This window comes from Ranitomeya variabilis, chromosome 5, assembly GCF_051348905.1.
Source record: "Ranitomeya variabilis isolate aRanVar5 chromosome 5, aRanVar5.hap1, whole genome shotgun sequence".
Taxonomy (NCBI): Eukaryota; Metazoa; Chordata; class Amphibia; order Anura; family Dendrobatidae; genus Ranitomeya; species Ranitomeya variabilis.
Genome location: NC_135236.1, coordinates 666,810,249 through 666,834,052, shown reverse-complemented (window position 1 = coordinate 666,834,052; position 23,804 = coordinate 666,810,249). Strand labels below are relative to the sequence as shown.

Sequence of the window (23,804 nt, the reverse complement as noted above, 5' to 3'; positions counted from 1 at the left end):
CCTGACTTATATAGAAAGGTGTCCGACATGGAGGGAGAGTAGGGCTCTGTTTATCTCCTTTCAGGGCCACAAGAAAGGACATGGGGTCACGAGAGCTACCATATCTCGATGGATCAGAGGTGCTATCTGCTTGGCCTATACATCAAAAGGCGAGATTCCTCCAGTGGGTATTAAAGCGCACTCAACACGAGCCATGGCTTCCTCCTGGGCGGAACAAGCAGATGTACCGATCCATTTAATATGTAAGGCCGCAACTTGGTCTACACCTTCTACCTTTTACAACCATTATAGACTTGATCTATCTACATCTTCTGATCTGACCTTTGGTAGAGCTGTTCTTAAATACAGTAATCCCACCCAAGTAATGAATCTCTGAAAATCTCTCATGTGGGGTGCTGTCGTGGCGAAGGGTAAAAAGCCGGATTACTCACCGGTAATGCTCTTTTAATGAGTCCACGACAGCACCCATTTACTACCCTCCCTAAGTTATGCACAGCTCTTCCTTTTAAATTCACAAATAATGGTTGTATAGAGTTTAAGATATTTATGTTGCTGAATAAGAATTAATACTAAAGCTTTTGCGGTTCCCTTTTTGTACTCTGTAAACTAAACTGAGGAGGAGAGGGGACCGCCTCCTTTTATTCTGTAGGTTTCCTGTTCCTATGGGGCGGATCCCTCTCTCTCATGTGGGGTGCTGTCGTGGACTCATTAAAAGAGCATTACCGGTGAGTAATCCGGCTTATCCTGCCCGGCCCGCACTTCGGCGAACGCTGCAGGGAGAAAATTAACTTTATTCACCATGGCAGCATTCAGGTTTGTCACAGGGGTGACGCTGACACTTGGTCAGTCACCGCTCTGAGATTGCAGAGCGGCGGCTGTAACCGCATCCCCCCAGCCCTAACTGACAACCGTCCCTAAAGCAGAGCCAGTGTCTGTCAGACGGGAGTGCGGTTACAGCCACCGCTCTGTATTCTCAGAGCAGTGACATCGGCGCTAATAATCTTGGCCATTTTGTCTATTCATGGTTGGATTTTGTTTGAGAATGATAAAGACCTCTTTATGTAAGTTTCACCCATGTGGCCTTAAGTTACTTATAACAGGAGCAGTGTACAAAAAAAAAACAACACATAAGCGATCAACCTTTTTCTTTATGTAACAGAGTTTACCTAAATCGACCCCTGATCTAATAATCTTGACAATGTATCTCCTGTTCTTGGTTGAATGTCATCAAAATAGTTATTATTTTGTACAAGTTGCACCCAAGTAGCCTTAGGTTACTTGTGAATGAAATGGTAATTACACGTACACTGCTTCTGGCTTTACTCAGGGAAAGGAATAGTTGCCATGTTGGATTTTAACGTGGCCGATCCTTTCGCTATCAACTTGCTCCGGATTCAGATCACATGCATGCTCGACTGAGAGGAACGTAAGTGAATATGGTAAAGTCGAAGGGAATTCCCATCACTAGATTGATCGTTATGTAAAGTTTATGGCAAGCTTGAATGCATTCTGCTGGCTTTTACTATAGGTTTAGTGCTTGTCTTTATGTCCGATGCCATGTACTACAAGGGCCCTTCTTCACCCCCTCAAGAACCATTGTTGGTGTGATTGCCTCCTTGGTACCTTCTGGCTACAACCAAGGACCTATGTTGGTGCAGTAGCCTTAATGGCCTTACAAATGAAACTAGCTTATACTCTGTCACTTCATTATGTACATAGTTGAAGGTGGAGGATCGACGTGTGATGGTAGCAGATCTTCATATCTTAGTAAGTTTTTACTTCTTGAGGAATAACTTCCATTAATACTTGCAGTTTCAACGTCAGGAGATCTGAAAAGGATTAATTAAAATATTTAAAATTAATTTAGAGACATGGACAACTCGAGCTTCATTCAAAATTCTGCTGTTTCCTAAGAAAAACCATTAACCATCTTATCAATGTAATATTTAATGATGGGAAGCCCGGGGTATTTTGTTACTTTTTTTTTTTGTGCCATTTAATGCTACTATTCGGGTATCAGGGTTGCAATATTCTGTGCACCATATGGCAGTAGTATATGAACACTAATGAATAGTTTTCCCAAGTTATCTGCATTAACCTGATATCAGTCCTGGTCCCACCCATTTTCTTTCCCAAAAAGTGGACAATATGGATCTATTTATCCAAGATGGTAACCATATTCAACTTACTGATGGTTTCCCGCAACCTCGGCGGCAATTGCTGCTTGTGGATGGTTAAGTAATACACTGGCAAACCGCTTAATGTGATGAGGCAGCCAATGCCGGTGTTCACTGGGTCGGAGTAGAGCGACAAGCCCACAATGAAGAGACACATGGCGCTGAACACTATGGGAATAATCAGCGGGACCTTGAAAAAAAAAAAAAAAAAAAGACAGAAATGGTGAAGGCCTATTCGTTAAAAGTGGAAATAAGGCTGTAAAGTGGTGGAAAGCAACAAACCTTAAAGGGTCGGGGGAGATGAGGATGTCGCTGGCGATGAATAATTAGACCGGTGGTGACTAATCCCATAAAAAGCCAGCGAGAAAAACTGTAGAAGTTCAGGAGTCCGTAGAGATCCCCAATACCGATCATTAAGAAAACCAGCGGCATCTGCAGAAAAGAGCGATGTAATGCCAGAAGATGTCTATGGTCAGGACGTAGAACTAGAAGACTGCGCCCAAATACACATGTGGATATGGACCTTTTCAGCACCAACTCTTGGGTATGACTGCAACGAACGCTGTAACAATGCCCCTCAGGAACCAAGGTTTGGGTTTGGTTGCTACCTATGCGTCCCTCTATCAACGACCATCAGGAACCAAGTCTTGGGTGTTGCTGCCACTGCTGCGTAACTGTAGCCACGCCCCTCAGGAACCAAGGCCTGGGTGTGGCTGCTACCTATTGGTCCCTGTAGCAACACCCCTCAGGAACCAAGGCCTGGGTGTGGCTGCTACCTATTGGTCCCTGTAGCAACACCCCTCAGGAACCAAGGCCTGGGTGTGGCTGCTACCTATTGGTCCCTGCAGCAACGCCCCTCAGGAACCAAGCCTTAGGTGTGGCTGCTACATCACTATAGCAGCGCTCCTCGGAAACCAAGGCCTGGGTGTGGCTGCTACTGGTGCTTCACTATAGCAACGGCCCTCAGGAACCAAGACCTGGGTGTGGCTGCTACCTTTGTGTCCCTGTAGCAACGCCCCTGAGGAACCAAGGCCTTGGTGTGGCTGCTACCTTTGTGTCCCTGTAGCAACGCCCCTCAGGAACCAAGGCCTTGGTGTGGCTGCTACCTTTGTGTCACTATAGCAACGGCCCTCAGGAACCAAGACCTGGGTGTGGCTGCTACCTTTGTGTCCCTGTAGCAACGCCCCTGAGGAACCAAGGCCTTGGTGTGGCTGCTACCTTTGTGTCCCTGTAGCAACGCCCCTCAGGAACCAAGGCCTTGGTGTGGCTGCTACCTTTGTGTCACTATAGCAACGGCCCTCAGGAACCAAGACCTGGGTGTGGCTGCTACCTTTGTGTCCCTGTAGCAACGCCCCTCAGGAACCAAGGCCACGGTCTACCTCGCCACCCTTTAAATCTTCACCACTAAGGATCTAAGGCCCGAGTGGGTCGGCTACCTTTGTACACCATTTAACTATGCCTCCCAGGAACCAAGACTGAGTGAAAGCTGCCTCTACACACCTATAATAAAGACCCTTAGGCTCAAAGGCCGTATGCTACCTTTGAATCCTTTAAAGCTACAACATTTATGATTCAATGTCTTGGTGCGACTGTTACCTCTGCACCCTCATAGCAACGGCCCTTAGCAACCAAGACTCAGATGTGACTGCTACCTTAGCTTGTAGCTATGTCACTTAGGACAAGGACCATGTGGAATTGCTACCTCCTGGTTATGGCCAGATGGATGACAATGTGAAAATCTTACCATTAGTAACAAGGCCGGAAGAGGTGTGTGTCTTCTGATGTGGATCATCGAAAACAAATTAGGCCAATGCCCTTCTCTGGAAGCCGCGAAAAGCATCCTAATTATGAGAAACCAGCGTTCAATAACATTTCTACCGCTCGTCATGGTGGAGGAGGTGACACCCATAGAAGTGAATGGAGCTGAGCTCATGGTCCATTCTCAATGGGGGAACATGTGTCATGATTGATTAGGGGGGTCACGAATGGCTCAGAATGGCTTAAAAAATTGAAGACCATAGACTTTAGATTATGTACCTAGAGGAGGCAAAAATTCCACCATTCAAGGCCCCAAAGCACGACATGGCCACCAGTAAGGAGATGACGGGAGAGATTTGATGCAGAGTATGTTCAGCGAAACTCTTAAAGGAGAAGAAAATGAGTGTTATATACTACTGACACGGGATGATGCTTTTTGGATGTCCACACTATTATTAGAGATACAAATTCCATGATTTGCTTCAAAGAGCAACCAAACGAAATTATAAAAACTCTAGTTGCTTGCAGCCACCACTAGGGGGAGCTCACTGTATACAGATTTACTATTAAACTCTATATGCAATGAGCTCCCTCTAGTGGTGGCTGCAAACAGCCAGAATATTCATTCTGTCAAAATCGGGAGGGGATTTGAAGCCCTGCATCAGAAAAACTGAGCATAATTATAAATTATTATAAAATGGATCGGCTACCCTCCCAGTATGGCCGACTCTAACGTTACAAACCCGATTGAAAGAGAAGTCGCTAACCATGGCCACAGCCTCCGAGGTCAGAACTTCGCTGGTGGTCAGGATGGTGTAATAGGAGACATTGGTGAGGAGGTAGCAGATTGTGACAACAATAAGTGAGACGATCACAGTGATCGGGATGTTCCTGGGGGGAAAATAAAAAACTGACAAATTAGATTTTTATATATAACAAAAAAACAATCTCAGGATTTTTTTTTTTTTACGTTTTTACCTTTCTGGATTAATAACTTCTTCAGTAACAAAGGTAATATAAAACCTGGAAATAATGGAATAAAATATGTAAAAACCAAAAATATATAGAAAGAACGCCTTGCAAAAGTATTCACCCCCTTAGAGCATGTAAAAAAAAAATACAAAGGAAACCGGGTCTAAGAGGAGTCATAAACAAGGCGGCCACCAATGGCTACAATTTATATCTAATCCATCGGAACAGAATCACTTACCAGCCTCCAAAGGCGAACATTCCCGAATAAAACGCTAGGGGAATTTTATCCAGAGCCAATGAACTTGTATCAAATGCATCATGGAAGTTTTCGGTCTTTCCTGAAACGTAAGGTTCCATCAGTCTTGAAAACTATAACTGTAGCATAGTACATACATACTGAAGTAGTCAAATAACAATTCTATAAAATTCCACCAAAATTATACTCCGACCAAACTGCTCAAATACCAACATACAATACTGAAATAATACAACCGTACAATACTCAATACCATAACATACTGCTCATATATTACCAATATACAGTAAAGTAATGAAAAAATACCACCATAAACTGCTCATATAACTGCTAACAAAGTGCTAAATTAATACCACCATACCATGCTCGTATAATACAAACATACAATACTTGTAATAAAAACCATAGTGGTTAAATAATACCACCACACAGTGCTTACGTAATACCCAAATACAATAATATCTCCTGTCTGTGCTCATATAATACTAACATACAATGTTAAAATCAGTATACAGTGCTCAAATATCACAACACAGTGCTCATATATTACCAATATACAGTACTACCACCTCACCATGCTCATATAATACAGACATACTGTATAGTATTGGGGGAAAAAACGTAAATGCCACCACACAATGCGCATATAATATCAACATACACTGCCTAAATAATACCATCAGGCAGCGCTCATGTAATACAATATACAGTGCTGAAATAATACCACAATATACTGCTCGTATATCTATATTTACCCCTCGCCCGTAGCACAATGACAATGCACATATACTTCCAATAATCCAGGGCGGAAAAATAAGAGTAATTTAAAATGTCAAAGGAGATTTCAATTAGGATTATGTAAAAGTTCAGGCAAAGTTTGATTTTATATACGGTATATATAATGTACTCAGACATGTCTTACCTCCTGCTAAAGCCACCATCCCAGGTATGATAATCAGTGCAATAGCCAATAACTTCAGAACTGTAAAGGCGGTCTGGAGGTTTGCCGACCAACTAACACTCCAACAATTTAAAGCAACAAGGAATGCTGCAAGGAAGGAAAAGTCATGTGCATACAAGAATATAAACTAATACAATACTGCATAATATGTACAACAATACAACTGCTATAATACTGCCCCTATGTACAAGAATATAACTACTATAATACTGCCCCTATATACAAGAATATAACTACTATAATACTGCCCCCTATGTACAAGAATATAACTACTATAATACTGCTCCTATGTACAAGAATATAACTACTATAATACTGCCTCCTATGTATACGAATATAACTACTATAATACTGCTCCTATATACATGAATATAACTACTATAATACTGCTCCTATGTACAAGAATATAACTACTATAATACTGCCCCCTATGTACAAGAATATACTATAATACTGCCCGTATGTACAAGAATATAACTACTATAGTACTGCCCCTATGTACAAGAATATAACTACTATAATACTGCCCCCTATGTACAAGAATATACTATAATACTGCCCGTATGTACAAGAATATAACTACTATAATACTGCTCCTATGTACAAGAATATAACTACTATAATACTGCCCCTATGTACAAGAATATAACTATTATAATACTACCCCTATGTACAATAATATAACTACTATAATACTGCTCCTATGTACAAGAGTATAACTTCTATAATACTGCTCCTATGTACAAGAATATAACTAATATAACACTGCCCCTATGTACAGGAATATAACTACTATTATACTGCCCCTATGTACAAGAATATAACTAGTATAATAATGCCCCTATTTACAAGAATATAACTACTATAATACTGCCCCTATGTACAAGAATATTACTACTATAATACTGCTCCTACGTACAAGAATATAACTACTATAATACTGCCCCTACGTACAAGAATATAACTACTATAATACTGCCCCTACGTACAAGAATATAACTACTATAATACTGCCCCTACGTACAAGAATATAACTGCTATAATACTGCTCCTACGTACAAGAATATAACTAATATAACACTGCCCCTATGTACAGGAATATAACTACTATTATACTGCCCCTATGTACAAGAATATAACTAGTATAATACTGCTCCTATGTACAAGAATATAACTATTATAATACTACCCCTATGTACAATAATATAACTACTATAATACTGCTCCTATGTACAAGAGTATAACTTCTATAATACTGCTCCTATGTACAAGAATATAACTAATATAACACTGCCCCTATGTACAGGAATATAACTAGTATAATAATGCCCCTATTTACAAGAATATAGCTACTGTAATACTGCTCCTATGTACATGAATATAACTACTATAATACTGCCTCTATGTACAGGAATATAACTACTATTATACTGCCCCTATGTACAAGAATATAACTACTATAATACTGCCCCTATGTACAAGAATATAACTACTATAATACTGCCCCTATGTACAAGAATATAACTACTATAATACTGCCCCTATGTACAAGAATATAACCGCTATAATACTGCCCCTATGTACAAGAATATAACCGCTATAATACTGCCCCTATGTACAAGAATATAACCACTATAATACTGCTCCTATGTACAAGAATATAACTACTATAATACTGCCCCTATGTACAAGAATATAACTACTATAATACTACCCCTATGTACAAGAATATAACTACTATAATACTGCCTCCTATGTATACGAATATAAATACTATAATACTGCTCCTATATACATGAATATAACTACTATAATACTGCTCCTATGTACAAGAATATAACTACTATAATACTGCCCCCTATGTACAAGAATATACTATAATACTGCCCGTATGTACAAGAATATAACTACTATAATACTGCCACTATGTACAAGAATATAACTACTATAATACTGCCCCCTATGTACAAGAATATAACTACTATAATACTGCCCCTATGTACAAGAATATAACTATTATAATACTACCCCTATGTACAATAATATAACTACTATAATACTGCTCCTATGTACAAGAGTATAACTTCTATAATACTGCTCCTATGTACAAGAATATAACTAATATAACACTGCCCCTATGTACAAGAATATAACTAGTATAATAATGCCCCTATTTACAAGAATATAACTACTATAGTACTGCCCCTATGTACAAGAATATAACTACTATAATACTGCCCCTATGTACAAGAATATAACTACTATAATACTGCCTCCTATGTACAAGAATATAACTACTATAATACTGCCCCTATGTACAAGAATATAACTACTATAATACTGCCCCTATGTACAAGAATATAACTACTATAATACTGCCCCTATGTACAAGAATATAACTACTATAATAATGCCCCTATTTACAAGAATATAACTACTATAGTACTGCCCCTATGTACAAGAATATAACTACTATAATACTGCCCCTATGTACAAGAATATAACTACTATAATACTGCCTCCTATGTACAAGAATATAACTACTATAATACTGCCCCTATGTACAAGAATATAACTACTATAATACTGCCCCTATGTACAAGAATATAACTACTATAATACTGCCCCTATGTACAAGAATATAACTACTATAATATGGCTGGGAGGGAGAATGCACACACGACTTACCAATACCAATGGCACTGACTAGTTTGACAGTGATGGTTGGGGCATTGCACGGTACATACAGAGGTTCTATTAGGTATCGACCGAATGCTAAACACACCACAGCGATATTTGCAGGCCTGAAAGTAAGCGCACAGGTGATTCATTGATTCTGCTGTTTGTACAAGAATATTTCAATTCATTAAATGAAAGCAGAGATCTTGGAATGGTGATAAAGTGACACAATAATATAAAAATAACTTGCAAAACAAAGAGAACATCACCGGATCATCACAAATTCAGCCCAAAGTCTCAGGAAGGCTGGAACAGGGCCGAGAGTCTCCAGTAAATAGGTGTAGTGGCCTCCAGATTTTTTGATTGATGTTCCCAGGTCTGCATAGGACAATGCCCCTAAAACAGAAGTGGAGAGATCAATGAGAAGGCAGAAAAGTTATTTTATATGGTCCTTAAAGGGGAGCTCCTCCTTAGAACTCCCATTTCATTACATTTACTTTATTTAGCCTGCACTGACCCTGAGTTACATCCTGTATTATACTCCAGAGCTGCACTCACTATTCTGCTGGTGCAGTCACTGTGTACATACATTACATTACTGTTGTGAATTCTGCTCTTGGGCTCCCTCCGGTGGTTGTTAGTGGTAGTGCAGTTGTCTTGGGGTTGTAATCCTGGGCAGGTGTTTCTGCTGATTGCAGCTTTACTAGGTATTTAGGTGTGCAGGATCCATTACTCCTGGCCAGTTGTCCATTGTTCTTGGAGGGATTGCATATCTCTCTCTCTGGTTCCTCATGCTCTGCTGCCAATTCAGCTAAGATAAGTGTCAGGTTTTTTTTGTCTCTGCAGCACACATGCAGTGTGCTTTGCAATTCAGTGCAATTCATTGTGTTTTTGTCCAGCTTAGACTTTGTTTGGATTTTTCAGTCATGCTGGATTCTCATGAGTTGCAGATATACTTGCTATGTCTTTAGTTAGATGTAGTATATTTGTATTTTCTGCTGTGGATATTTTTAGGATTTTAATACTGACCGCTTAGAATTCTGTCCTATCCTTTTCTATTTAGCTAGAAGTGCCTCTTTTGCTAAATTCTGTTTTTCTGCCTGCGTGTGTCTTTCCTCTTATACTCACAGTCAATATTTGTGGGGAGCTGCCTATCCTTTGGGGTTCTGCTCTGAGGCAAGATAGAATTCCCATTTCCACCTATAGGGGTATTTAGTCCTCTGGCTGTGTCGAGGTGTCTAGGACGTGTTAGGTACACCCCACGGCTACTTCTAGTTGCGGTGTCAGTTTAGGGTTGCGGTCAGTACAGATTTCCACCTACTCCTGAGAAAGTCTCTCATGCGGCTCCAAGGTCACCGGATCATAACACATTACTGATCCTGTGTTACATCCTGTATTATACCCCAGAGCTGCACTCACCATTCTGCTGGTGCAGTCACTGTGTACATACATTACATTACTGATCCTGAGTTACATCCTGTATTATACCCCAGAGCTGCACTCACTATTCTGCTGGTGCAGTTACTGTGTACATACATTACATTACTGATCCTGAGTTACATCCTGTGTTATACTCCAGAGCTGCACTCACTATTCTGCTGATGCAGTTGCTGTGTACATACAATACATTACTGACCCTGTACGGATCATGAGTTACATCCCGTATTATACCCCAGAGCTGCTCTCACTATTCTATTTTCTAAGTAATAATATTTCTATACATGCTATTGACATAAAATTCTCACCAGATGTCGGTAACAAACCATCTAATCCACACAGGAAAATAAATCATCTATAGATGTCTATACATCATGTGTATTAATGAGAAATAACACAGGTATACAAGAAAGAGAGATGCAAAAAGCCATGGAAAGTTCTGACACCAGCTGAAATATATCAGTAATTAGAAAGCAATCCTGATACTAAGTAAAAAAAAAAAAATCTACTGGTTTAACTGATTCCCTGCTAAAAAAAAGCATCTCATTACCCAGGTGTCAGACAAGAGACATCTCATGATCGGTAAACTAGTGAGCTGTCTCAAGACCTTTGTAACATTATTGTTGCAAAACATACTGATGGCATTGGTTGCAGAAGAATTTCTAGACTACTGAAGGTTCCAGTGAGCATTGCTAGGGCCATAATCCAGAAGTGGAAAGACCATCATTTCACCATAATCCGGACATGACCATGTGCTCTCCACAAGATTTCAGACATAGCAGTGAAAAGAATTATCAGAAAAGTTGTCCAAGAGCCACCGACCACCTCTGGAGAGCTACAGAAAAACCTGGAACCAGCAGGTGCAATTGTTTCAAAGAAAACAATCAGTAATACACTCACCCTCAATGGCCTGTATGCACGCTCACCACGCGAGACTATTGCTGAGCAAAAAGCATGCTCGAGAGAGTTTAAAGTTTTCTCAACAACATTTAGACAAGCCTGTGAAATACTGGGAGAATATAGACTGGTCAGATGAGACCAAAATTGAACTCTTTGGATGCCGTAATACACACAATGTTTGGAGGTCAAAAGGCACTGCATATCACCATAAAACACCATACCTACATTGAAGTCTGGAGGTGGGAACATCTTGGTGTGGGGCTGGCAAACTTCATATGTTTGAAGGAAGAAATGGACAAATGTACTGAGACATTCTTGATAAAAATCTGCTGCCATCTACCAGGATGATACCAAGACAATGAGTCAAAACACACAGTCAAGGAAACTCTCAATTGATTTCTGATCACCGGATCTGCATCCAAAGAAAGAAAATTTATGGAAGGAACTAAAGCTCAGAGTTCATAGAAAGTGCCCATGGGATCTTCAGGATGTGAAGAGTGTTTGTGTGGAAGAATGGGCCAATATCACACTTGATCAATGCCTGCAACTAGTTTCTCCATACAGGAAGTGACTTGAAGTTTCATCAAAGGCAAAGGCTTTTGTACGAAGTAATACATTTCAGTAAGCATGTTCAATACTTCTTCCCTGTGTCATTTCTCATTATTATACATCATTTATGGACATCCATAGTTTGATTTCTTGTAGATTGGATGGGCTGTTACCGACATCCGGCCAGTATTTCATGTCTATAGCACCTTTAGAAATGATTTACTTAGAAAATTGTGACGTGTTCAATACTTATTTCGCTCACTGTATGCACAGAAGTCAATCGGAAGAGACTAATACTCAGTAACCTGAACTTTAATGCACTAGGGCTAAATCTTCAAAAAGTTTTGGGCAGCTATGAAAAAAAAGCTGCAAAGTAAGCATCTACAAACCAGGTGATAATGATCATCATTATCATACATAGGTTAAAACAGTCTTTAAATCTGTTAATTAAGAACAGCCAAACTCTGCTACAAGGGTGAGGTTGTGACAGACAGTTTCATGTCAGAGGTCATACACTGTGTCAAGACTGAGCACAGCAACAAGACACAAGGTAGTTACACTGCATCAACAAGATGTCTCCCATGCAAAAATGTCACAGTGGACTATTGTTTCTTGATGTGCTGTTCAGGCTCTTTGTAGAAGAAATGAGCAACATCGAGAACCATAGATGCAGTGGTCCGCCAAGGAGACTCGAAAGACACGTCATATTTATTTCTCTTGAAAATCAATCAGAAGATGTCCAGCAGTGCCATCAACTCAGAACTGGCAGCAACCAGTGGATGTAGTTAACTCATCTACTGTGGAGAAATCGGGACAGAAGTAATCTTCATGGAAGAATTGTGGCTAAACATTATACCTTCTACATATAAATTAGACCAAGCAACTTAAATCTAGAAAAAAACAAACAAACATAGGAACTGGGTTGCAGAAAAATGGCAGCAGGTGCTCTGCACTGAGGAGTCACAATGTGAAATATTCGGCTGCAACAAAAGGCAGTTTGTTCTCCGAAGGGCTGGATGGGTCCTGCAAGTTTGAGGCTGCATATTAGCAAATGGAGTGGGGATTTGGTCAGGATTATTGGGGTCCTCAATGCTGAGAAATACAGGCAGACACTTATCCAATATGCAACACCATCAGTGAGGCGTCTGATCAGCTTCGAATTTATTCTGCAGCAGAACAATTACCCCCAAACATCCAACCAATGTCATTAAGAACAAGGAGTCCTGGAAGTGATAATCCGGCCCCCGAAGAGACCTGATATCAGCGTCATCCAGTCTGTCTGGGATCACATTAAGAGGCAAAAGGATTCACACAAATGACATCCAGAGAAGATCTGGGGTCAGCTCTCCAAGATGGTTGGAACAACGTCCTGCCAAGTTCCTTCAAAAACTGTGCACAAGTGACAAGAAATATAGCTCCCAACCGTCCCTCATACTGCAGGACTGTCCCGATTTTGAGGCTGTGCCCCGCAGTCCTGCATGGGACTCTACTTCTCCTGCACAGCAGGAGAAGCAGCTGGCACGCCCCCTTATATTAGGCCATGCCCTTTCTGTATCTTCCGGTGGTTCAGAGAGGGAGAGAGGACATTCTGGTGGTCTCCTGGAATGAGGTGTGTGTCAATTATGGGGGTGTGAGGGCAATGATGAGGGTGGGGTAACTATGTGTGGCCATTATACAGTATGCAGCATCATGTGGGGCCATTATACTGTACGCAGCATCATGTGGGGCCATTATACTGTACACAGCATCATGTGGTGCCATTATACTGTATGCAGCATCATGTGGGGCCATTATACTGTACCCAGCATCATGTGGGGTAATTATATTGCACGCAGCATCATGTGGGGCCATTATACTGTACGCAGCATCATCGGGGGCCATTATACATTATGCAGCATCATGTGGGGCCATTATACTGTACACAGCATCAAGTGGGGCCATTATACTGTACGCAGCATCATATGGGGCCATTGTACTGTACGCAGCATCATGTGGGGTCATTATACTGTACGTAGCATCATGTGGTGTCATTAAATTGTACGCAGCATCATGTGGGGCCATTATACTGTACGCAGCATCATATGGTGCCATTGTACTGTACGCAGCATCATGTGGGGTAATTATACTGTACGCAGCATCATGTGGGGCGATTATACTGTATGCAGCATCATGTGGGGCCATTATACAGTATGGAACATCATGTGGGGCCATTATACAGTATGGAGCACTGTGTGGTCATTATACAGTATGGAGCATCATGTGTGGCCATTATACAGTATGGAGCACTGTGTGGCCATTATACAGTATGCAGCATCAAGTGGGGCCATTATACAGTATGGAGCATCATGTGGGGTCATTATATTGTACACAGCATCATGTGGGGCCATTATACTCTACGGAGGATCATGTGAGGCCATTATACTGTACGCAGCATCATGTGGGGCCATAATACAGTATGGAGCATCACGTGGGGCCACTATACTGTACGCAGCATTATGTGGGGCCACTATACTGTACGCAGCATTATGTGGGGCCATTATACAGTATGGAGCCCTGTGTGGCCATTATACAGTATACCCATCCCCTTGAGAAACCTGCGTTTGTGCCAGCGAAACGACATCCGTCCTTGGGGTGACCACCTCTATATCTCACAGACCTGAGTAAGCTTGTCCCCTTGCACTTTTTAGGTATTATCCTGTATGATGTGTGTTTATTTAATTAATATGGGGGCATACTTTTTCCGTGGTCTTGTTTTTGCATCATGACTATAATGCCTGATACCTTGCACTGCTGATGTGGCTACCTCTCTTCCTGTCTGTACCTCCGTGGAGTATGGGTTACTTTATTTAATATGGTTTATTTATTCTTTTTGATATTTAATAAAGATTTATACTGTTTTTTAGTAAAATTATCGCCTGGTACTCCTTTTTCAACTATTTGCCATTATACAGTATGCAGCATCAAGTGGGACCATTATACAGTATGAAGCATCATGTGGGGCCATTATACTTTATTCAGCATCATGTGGGGCCATTATACTGTACGCAGCATCATGTGGGGCCATTATACTGTATACAGCATCATGTGGGGCCATTATACTGTATGCAGCATCATCTGGGGCTATTATACAGTACGCAGCATCATGTGGGGCGGTTATAATGTATGTAGCATTGTGTGGTCATTGTACAGTATGGATCATCATGTGGGGCCATTATACAGTATGGAGCACTGTGTCCTCATTATACAGTATCGAGCACTGTGTGGCTATTATACTGTATAGAGCACTGTGTGGCCATTATACAATATGGAGCATCATGTGTGGCCATTATACTGTACGCATAATTATGGGGGGCCATTATACAGTATGGAGCATAATGTGAGGCCATTATACAGTATGCAGCATCATGTGGGGCCATTATACAGTATGGAGAATCATGTGTGGCCATTATACTGTATGCAGCATCATGTGGGGCCATTATACTGTACACAGAATTATGTGGGGCCATTATACTGTATGCAGCATCATGTGGGGCGATTATACAGTATGAAACATCATGTGGGGCCATTATACTGTACGCAGCATCATGTGAGGCCATTATACAGTATGCATCATCATGCGGGGTCATTATACAGTGTGGAGCATCATGTGCGGCCATTATACAGTACGTAGCATCATGTGTGGCCATTATACTTTACGCAGCATCACATGGGGCCACTATACAGTACGCAGCATCATGTGGGGCCATTATACAGTATGGAGCACTGTGTAGACATTATACTGTATGGAGCATCATGTGGGGACATTATACAGTAACGAGCATCATGTGGGGCCATTATACTGTACGCAGCATCATATGGGGCCATTATACAGTATGGAGCACAGTGTGGCCATTATACAGTATTGAGCACTGTGTGGCTATTATACAGTATGGAGCATCATGTGGGGCCATTATACGGTACGGAGCATCAAGTGAGGCCATTATACAGTATGCAGCATGTGTAGCCATTAAACAGTATAGAGCATTATGTGTGGTCATTATACTGTATGCAGCATCATGTGGGGCCATTATACTGTGCGTAGTATTATGTGGGGCCATCATACTGTACGCAGCATCATGTGGGGCCATTATACTTTACGCAGCATCACATGGGGCCACTATACAGTACGCAGCATCATGTGGGGCCATTATACAGTATGGAGCACTGTGTCCATTATACTGTATGGAGCATCATGTGGGGACATTATACAGTATGGAGCACTGTGTCCTCATTATACAGTATGGAGCACTGTGGATATTATACTGTATAGAGCACTGTGTGGCCATTATACAATATGGAGCATCATGTGTGGCCATTATACTGTATGCATCATTATGGGGGGCCATTATACAGTAAGGAGCATAATGTGAGGCCATTATACAGTATGCAGCATCATGTGGGGCCATTATACAGTATGGAGCATCATGTGTGGCCATTATACTGTATGCAGCATCATGTGGGGCCATTATACTGTACACAGAATTATGTGGGGCCATTATACTGTATGCAGTATCATGTGGGGCCATTATACAGTATGGAACATCATGTGGGGCCATTATACTGTAAGCAGCATCATGTGAGGCCATTATACAGTATGCATCATCATGGGGGGCCATTATACAGTGTGGAGCATCACGTGCGGCCATTATACTGTATGCAGCATCATGTGTGGCCATTATACTGTATGTAGCATCATGTGTGGCCATTATACAGTATACAGCATCATGTGTGGCCATTATACAGTATGGAGCACTGTGTGGCCATTATACTGTATGTAGCATTATGTGTGGCCATTATACAGTGTGCAGCATCATGTGGGGGCATTATACAGTATGGAGCATCAAGTGGGGCCATTATAGTGTACGCAGGATCATGTGAGGCCATTATACAGTATGGAGCACTGTGTTGCCATTATACAGTATACAGCATCATGTGTGGCCATTATACAGTATGGAGCACTGTGTGGCCATTATACTGAATGCAGCATTAGGTGTGGCCATTATACAGTATGGAGCACTGTGTGGCCATTATACAGTATGCAGCGTCATGTGGGGGCATTATACAGTATGGAGCATCATGTGGGACCATTATAGTGTACGCAGCATCATGTGGGGCCATTATACTCTGCGGAACATCATGTGAGGCCATTATACAGTAGGCAGCATCATGTGGGGCCATTATGCTGTATGGAGCATCATGTTGGGCCATTATACAGTACACAGCATCATGTGGGGCCATTATACTCTGCGGAACATCATGAGGCCATTATACAGTAGGCAGCATCATGTGGGGCCATTATACTGTATGCCGCATCATGTGGGGCCATTATACAGTATGGAACATCATGTGGGGCCATTATACTGTATGTAGCATCATGTGTGGCCATTATACAGTATACAGCATCATGTGTGGCCATTATACAGTATGGAGCACTGTGTGGCCATTATACAGTATGCAGCGTCATGTGGGGGCATTATACAGTATGGAGCATCATGTGGGACCATTATAGTGTACGCAGCATCATGTGGGGCCATTATACTCTGCGGAACATCATGTGAGGCCATTATACAGTAGGCAGCATCATGTGGGGCCATTATGCTGTATGGAGCATCATGTTGGGCCATTATACAGTACATAGCATCATGTGTGGCCATACTTTACGCAGCATCACATGGGGCCACTATACAGTACGCAGCATCATGTGGGGCCATTATACAGTATGGAGCACTGTGTGGCCATTATACTGTATGGAGCATCATGTGGGGACATTATACAGTATGGAGCATCATGTGGGGCCATTATACTGGACGCAGCATCATATGGGGCCATTATACAGTATGGAGCACTGTGTGGCCATTATACAGTATTGAGCATTGTGTGGCCATTATACAGTATGGAGCATCATGTGGGGCCATTATATGGTACGGAGCATCAAGTGAGGCCATTATACAGTATGCAGCATGTGCAGCCATTATACAGTATAGAGCATCATGTGTGGCCATTATACTGTGCGTAGTATTATGTGGGGCCATTATACTGTACGCAGCATCATGTGGGGCCATTATACTATACACAGCATCATGTGGGGCCATTATACAGTATGGAGCACTGTGTGGCTATTATACTGTATAGAGCACTGTGTGGCCATTATACAATATGGAGCATCATGTGTGGCCATTATACTGTACGCACCATGTGGGGCCATTATACTGTATGTAGCATCATGTGGGGCCATTTTACAGTATGGAGCATCATGTGAGGCATTATACAGTATGCATCATCATGCAGGGCCATTATACAGTATGGAGCACTGTGTGCCATTATACAGTATTGAGCATTGTGTGGCCATTATACAGTATGGAGCATCATGTGGGGCCATTATACTGTGCGTAGTATTATGTGGGGCCATTATACTGTACGCAGCATCATGTGGGGCCATTATACTATACACAGCATCATGTGGGGCCATTATACAGTATGGAGCATCATGTGGGCCATTATACTGTACGCAGCATCAAGTGGGGCCATTATACAGTATGGAGCACTGTGTAGCCATTATACAGTATGGAGCTTGAAGTGTGGCCATTATACTGTACGCACCATGTGGGGCCATTATACTGTATGTAGCATCATGCGGGGCCATTTTACAGTATGGAGCATCATGTGAGGCATTATACAGTATGCATCATCATGCAGGGCCATTATACAGTATGGAGCACTGTGTGGCCATTATACAGTATGGAGCTCTGTGTGACTATTATATAGTACGAAGCACTGTGTGGCCATCATACAGTATGGAGCATCATGTGTGGCCATTATACTGTATGCAGCATCCTGTGGGGCCATTATATTGTATGCAGCATCATGTGGGGCCATTATACTGTACAAAGCATCATGCGAGGCCATTATACAGTATGCATCATCATGCAGGCCCATTATACAATATAGAGCACTGTGTGGCCATTATAGTTTGGAGCACTGTGTAGCCATTACACAGTTTGGAGCACTGTGTGGCCATTAGACAGTATGGAGAATCATGTGTGGCCATTATAGAGTATGGAGTATGATGTGTGGCCATTATATTGTACGCATCATGTGGGGCCATTACACAGTATGGATCATCATGTGAGGCCATTATACAGTATGCTGCATCATGAGGGCCCATTATACTGTACAAAGCATCATGCGAGGTCATTATACGGTATGCATCATCATGCAGGGCCATTATACAATATAGAGCACTGTGTGGCCATTATACAGTATAGAGAACTGTGTGGCCATTATACAGTATGGAGCAGTGTGTGGCCATTATACAGTATGGAGCATTATTTGTGGCCATTATACAGTATGGAGCATGATGTGTAGCCATTATACTATACACAGCATCATGTGGGGCCATTATACTGTACGCAGCATCATGTGGGGCTATTATACAGTATGGAGCATCATGTGAGGCCATTATACAGTATGCAGCATCATGTGCGCCCATTATACAGTATGGAGCATCATGTGTGACCATTATACTTTCTGCAGCAATGTGTGGTCATTATACAGTATGGAGCACCATATGGGGCCATTATACAGTATGGAGCACTGTGTGGCCATTATACTGTATGCATCATGTGTGGCCATTATACAGTATGGAGCACTGTGTGGCCATTTTACAGTATGGAGCACTATGTGTGGCCATTATACTGTATGCATCATCATGTGTGGCCATTATACAGTATGGAGCACTGTGTGGCCATTATACAGTATGGAGCATCATGTGGGGTCATTATACTGTATGCAGCATTGTGTGGCCATATTTTTTTCTGTTTATAATTATTGTTTTTGAAACAGTATGATCAGCAGTGCTAAATGGGTGTGGTTGGGGTGTGGATATGGGTGTGACTAGTTGTGAAATGGGTGTGGTCAGGGGCGTGGTCTAAAAATTGCCGCCGTGTTCTGCTCGCACCGCAACCTTTGTCTCTCTTTGCCTTCTTCAAACATTCGGAGGTACGGAAGGAGTGATGAAAGCAAAGGGGGGGGGGGTCACTTTGCATGTTGATTCTTGATAAAAAAATAAAATGTTAATACTTCTAGTTCTGGAAGTTTCTTACGTTGCTGCATTACTTTTGCACCTGCCTAAAAGTTTTTCGCAGTATTTTATATACAGAGAATTTTTACTGGCGATGTTGATAAATGGTCGTGTTTTCTCTGCCTCCTGGAGCTCTCTGCTGAAATCTTGTTTTTCACTTGTGGGTCAGACAGCTGCACTTCCTCTCCTGCCAAAAATATTTCACTAACAAACTCTTTCAGCATAAAATCCATCTGAAATCTAGACTCCTTGGTGCTGATTTATTAAGACTGGCGTTGCAGAATCCAGCCTTAAAGGGAACCTGTCACCATGTTTGGCCGATAAGAGATACGATCATCACCTTTCAGGCCTGATATACACCATTCTATAATGCTGTATATTTGCCCCCAACCCGACCTGCAAGAGAAGAAATATAACTTTTATTATACTCACTTGCGGGGCAGTCCGGTCCGATGGGCATCGCTGGTCTTGGTCTGGCGCCTCCCATCTTCTTACGATCTCCGTCCTCCTGCTTGCTTCAGGTGCATGACGCGGCCCTTCGTCATCCACACAGTCTCCTCGGCACAGCGCTCCTGCGCACTTCTCTGTCCTGTTGAGGGCAGAGCAAAGTACTGCAGTGCGCAGGTGCTGGGGCTCTTTGACCTTTCTCGGCGCATGCGCACTGCAGTACTTTGCTCTGCCCTCAACAGGACAGAGAAGTGCGCCTGCGCAGGAGCGCTGTGCCGAGGAGACGCGTCATCCACACGAAGCAAGCAGGAGGGCGGCATCGCAAGAAGGGAGGCACCGGACCAAGAAAAGCGACACCTCTCAGACCAGACTGTCCCGCAGGTGAGTATAATACGAGTAAATGTCATTTTTCTTCTCTTACAGGTCGGGTTTGGGGCTTATAAACAGCATTATAGAATGCTGTATATCAGGCCTGAAAGGCGATGGCCGTGTCTCTTATCAGCCAAACCTGGTGACAGGTTCACTTTAATGAAGGGGAATGCATGTACACAGTGACTGCACCAGCAGAACAGTGAGTGCAGCTCTGGAGTATACGGTAATATAGGATGTAACTCAGGATCAGTAATGTAATGTATGTACACAGTGACTGCACCAGCAGAATAGTGAGTGCAGCTCTGGAGTATAATACAGGAGGTAACTCAGGATCAGTAATGTAATGTATGTACACAATGACTGCACCAGCAGAATAGTGAGTGCAGCTCTGGAGTATAATACAGGATGTAACTCAGGATCAGTAATGTAATGTATGTACACAGTGACTGCACCGGCAGAATAGCGAGTGCAGCTCTGGGGTATAATATAGGAGGCAACTCAGGATCAGTACATGATCAGTAATGTAATGTATGTACACAGTGACTGCACCAGCAGAATAGTGAGTGCTGCTCTGGAGTATAATACAGGATGTAACTCAGGATCAGTAATGTAATGTATGTACACAGTGACTGCACCAGCAGAATAGTAAGTGCAGCTCTGGAGTATAATACAGGATATAACTCCGGATCAGTAATGTAATGAATGTACACAGTGACTGCACCAGCAGAATAGTGAGTGCAGGTCTCGAGTATATTACAGAATGTAACTCAGGATCAGAAATGTAATGTATTTACACAGTGACTGCACCAGCAGAATAGTAAGTGCAGCTCTGGAGTATAATACAGGATGTAACTCTGGATCAGTAATGTAATGTATGTACACAGTGACTGCACCAGCAGAATAGTGAGTGCAGCTCTGGAGTATAATACAGGATGTAACTCAGAATCAGTAATGTATGTACACAGTGACTGCACCAGCAGAATAGTGAGTGCAGCTCTGGAGTATAATACAGGATGTAACTCAGGATCAGTAATGTAATGTATGTACACAGTGACTGCACCGGCAGAATAGTGAGTGCAGCTCTGGGGTATAATATAGGAGGTAACTCAGGATCAGTACATGATCAGTAATGTAATGTATGTACACAGTGACTGCACCAGCAGAATAGTGAGTGCTGCTCTGGAGTATAATACAGGATGTAACTCAGGATCAGTAATGTAATGTATGTACACAGTGACTGCACCAGCAGAATAGTAAGTGCAGCTCTGGGGTATATTACAGGATGTAACTCAGGATCAGTAATGTAATTTATGTACACAGTGACTGCACCAGCAGAATAGTGAGTGTAGCTCTGGAGTATAATACTGGAGGTAACTCCGGATCAGTAATGTAATGTATGTACACAGTGACTGCACCAGCAGAATAGTGAGTGCAGCTCTGGGGTGTAATACAGGATGTAACTCCGGATCAGTAATGTAATGTATGTACACAGTGACTGCACCAGCAGAATAGTGAGTGCATCTCTGGGGTATAATACAGGATGTAACTCAGGATCAGTAATGTAATGTATGTACACAGTGACTGCACCAGCAGAATAGTGAGTGCAGCTCTGGAGTATAATACAGGATGTAACTCAGGATCAGTAATGTAATGTATGTACACAGTGACTGCACCAGCAGAATAGTGAGTGCATCTCTGGAGTATAATACAGGAGGTAACTCAGGATCAGTAATGTAATGAATGTACACAGTGACTGCACCAGCAGAATAGTGAGTGCAGCTCTGGGGTATAATACAGGATGTAACTCAGGATCAGTAATGTAATGTATGTACACAGTGACTGCACCAGCAGAATAGTAAGCGCAGCTCTGGAGTATAATACAGGATGTAACTCCGGATCAGTAATGTATGTACACAGTGACTGCACCAGCAGAATAGTGAGTGCAGCTCTGGAGTATAATACAGGATGTAATGCAGGATCAGTAAAGTAATACATTTACAAAGTAAAGTAACTAAATGCAGATTCATATAGTGCTCAGAGTACACAATTCAGCATGGAGCACATTGAGCTATGTAACCATAGCAGAAAAAGGTTCAAGGTGTAACTGTGGGGCAGAATTTGGGAATTTCACTTAGGCCCCAGGTACCTGAGGTGTCTTAAAGGTCAATGCACCACAAAGTATGAGGGAAGAAGACTCTTCATGCAGATTTTCCCTGAGGCCAGGAGGCCCAAGCTGTATCTGTGTCTCGTAAGGAGGGTCCCTGTTTTCTGAAACACATAACATGGGGGACTAAGCGGCGTTGTACATACTTACCACACATGGAGAGAATACCACAGGCCACCCAGATCAGGAGGGACAATCCTATATTGCCAGAGTTTTTTAGGACCCCCTTAGGAGATATAAAGATGCCACTTCCAATGATCGTCCCAATAGTCAAGGAGATAGCACGAAGCAGGGTAATCTTCTTCCTCAGGTACACGGCCCCATCCCCGGTCTTCTCGTCCCCATCACCAGAAGTCTCCTGAGATACCCCCATCCCTGTGTACGGTCAGAGGTCTCTGTTCAGCTCCTCAGGTTTTAGGATGTGAAGGCTCAGTGTAATAATCTTGGATTAAAAACAAGGCTGCGTCTCTGTATCCTGGACCCCTGGTCACAGCCCCCGTACTGCAGGAAGTCTCAGTGCTGGGTCTGGTCATTCATGAGCACATCGCCATTCCCCCTTACATCTGCACTCACATGGGGTGGAGAGCAAGTCCCACAGCTCAGTCTGATCCCAACTTTTAGGAAAGGAGATGAAGGAGAATCTGAAAAGTGTCATAAAAAGTGGTGCACGCTGCACAAAAATGTTCCTCTTACCTTTAAAAAAATATACTCTTTGCCCCCATCACAAAAAAATGCAAGTGACCTTTTGAATTACACCCCCAAATTTTGTAAGACCCCATATTAGGTCCCCAATCTTATACAGACAAGGCCTACCAAGCAAATACAGAACCCAGACGAGACCCCACAACTAACAGAAACCTCCTAAATATATACAGCCTCCAGACTAAACCCTTACAGCCCCAGACTAGATTCCCGCAACTATCAGAGACCCCCTAAATACTTCCAGACCCCAGACCAGTCCCCTTTAACTAACAGAAGCCATCTAAGTATATACAGACCCTAAACCAGACCCC

General features: G+C 42.4%; 1 protein-coding gene across 1 annotated transcript; it reads right to left on the bottom strand.

Moving 5' to 3' along the window:
- Positions 1-1,131: 1,131 nt before the first annotated feature.
- Positions 1,132-23,432, bottom strand: LOC143776866 (cystine/glutamate transporter-like). Its single transcript, XM_077266674.1, has 12 exons — positions 22,942-23,432; positions 9,073-9,199; positions 8,813-8,928; positions 6,086-6,211; positions 5,146-5,245; positions 4,914-4,958; positions 4,703-4,826; positions 4,215-4,318; positions 3,922-4,018; positions 2,460-2,609; positions 2,190-2,367; positions 1,132-1,829 (listed from the first exon to the last, which is right to left on the bottom strand). The coding sequence occupies exons 1-12, from the start codon at positions 23,162-23,164 to the stop codon at positions 1,765-1,767; spliced, it is 1,455 nt and encodes a 484-aa protein (XP_077122789.1). The 5' UTR covers positions 23,165-23,432; the 3' UTR covers positions 1,132-1,764.
- Positions 23,433-23,804: the final 372 nt, after the last annotated feature.

Coding starts and splice junctions, on each gene's coding strand:
- LOC143776866 (XM_077266674.1), bottom strand. CDS start 23,164: ATGGGGGTATCTCAGGAGACTTCTGGTGATGGGGACGAGAAGACCGGG. Junction 4,827..4,913: donor GAAGTTATTAATCCAGAAAG/GTAAAAACGTAA, acceptor TTTTCCCCCCAG/GAACATCCCGATCACTGTGA. Junction 4,019..4,214: donor GGAATTTTTGCCTCCTCTAG/GTACATAATCTA, acceptor TCTCATAATTAG/GATGCTTTTCGCGGCTTCCA.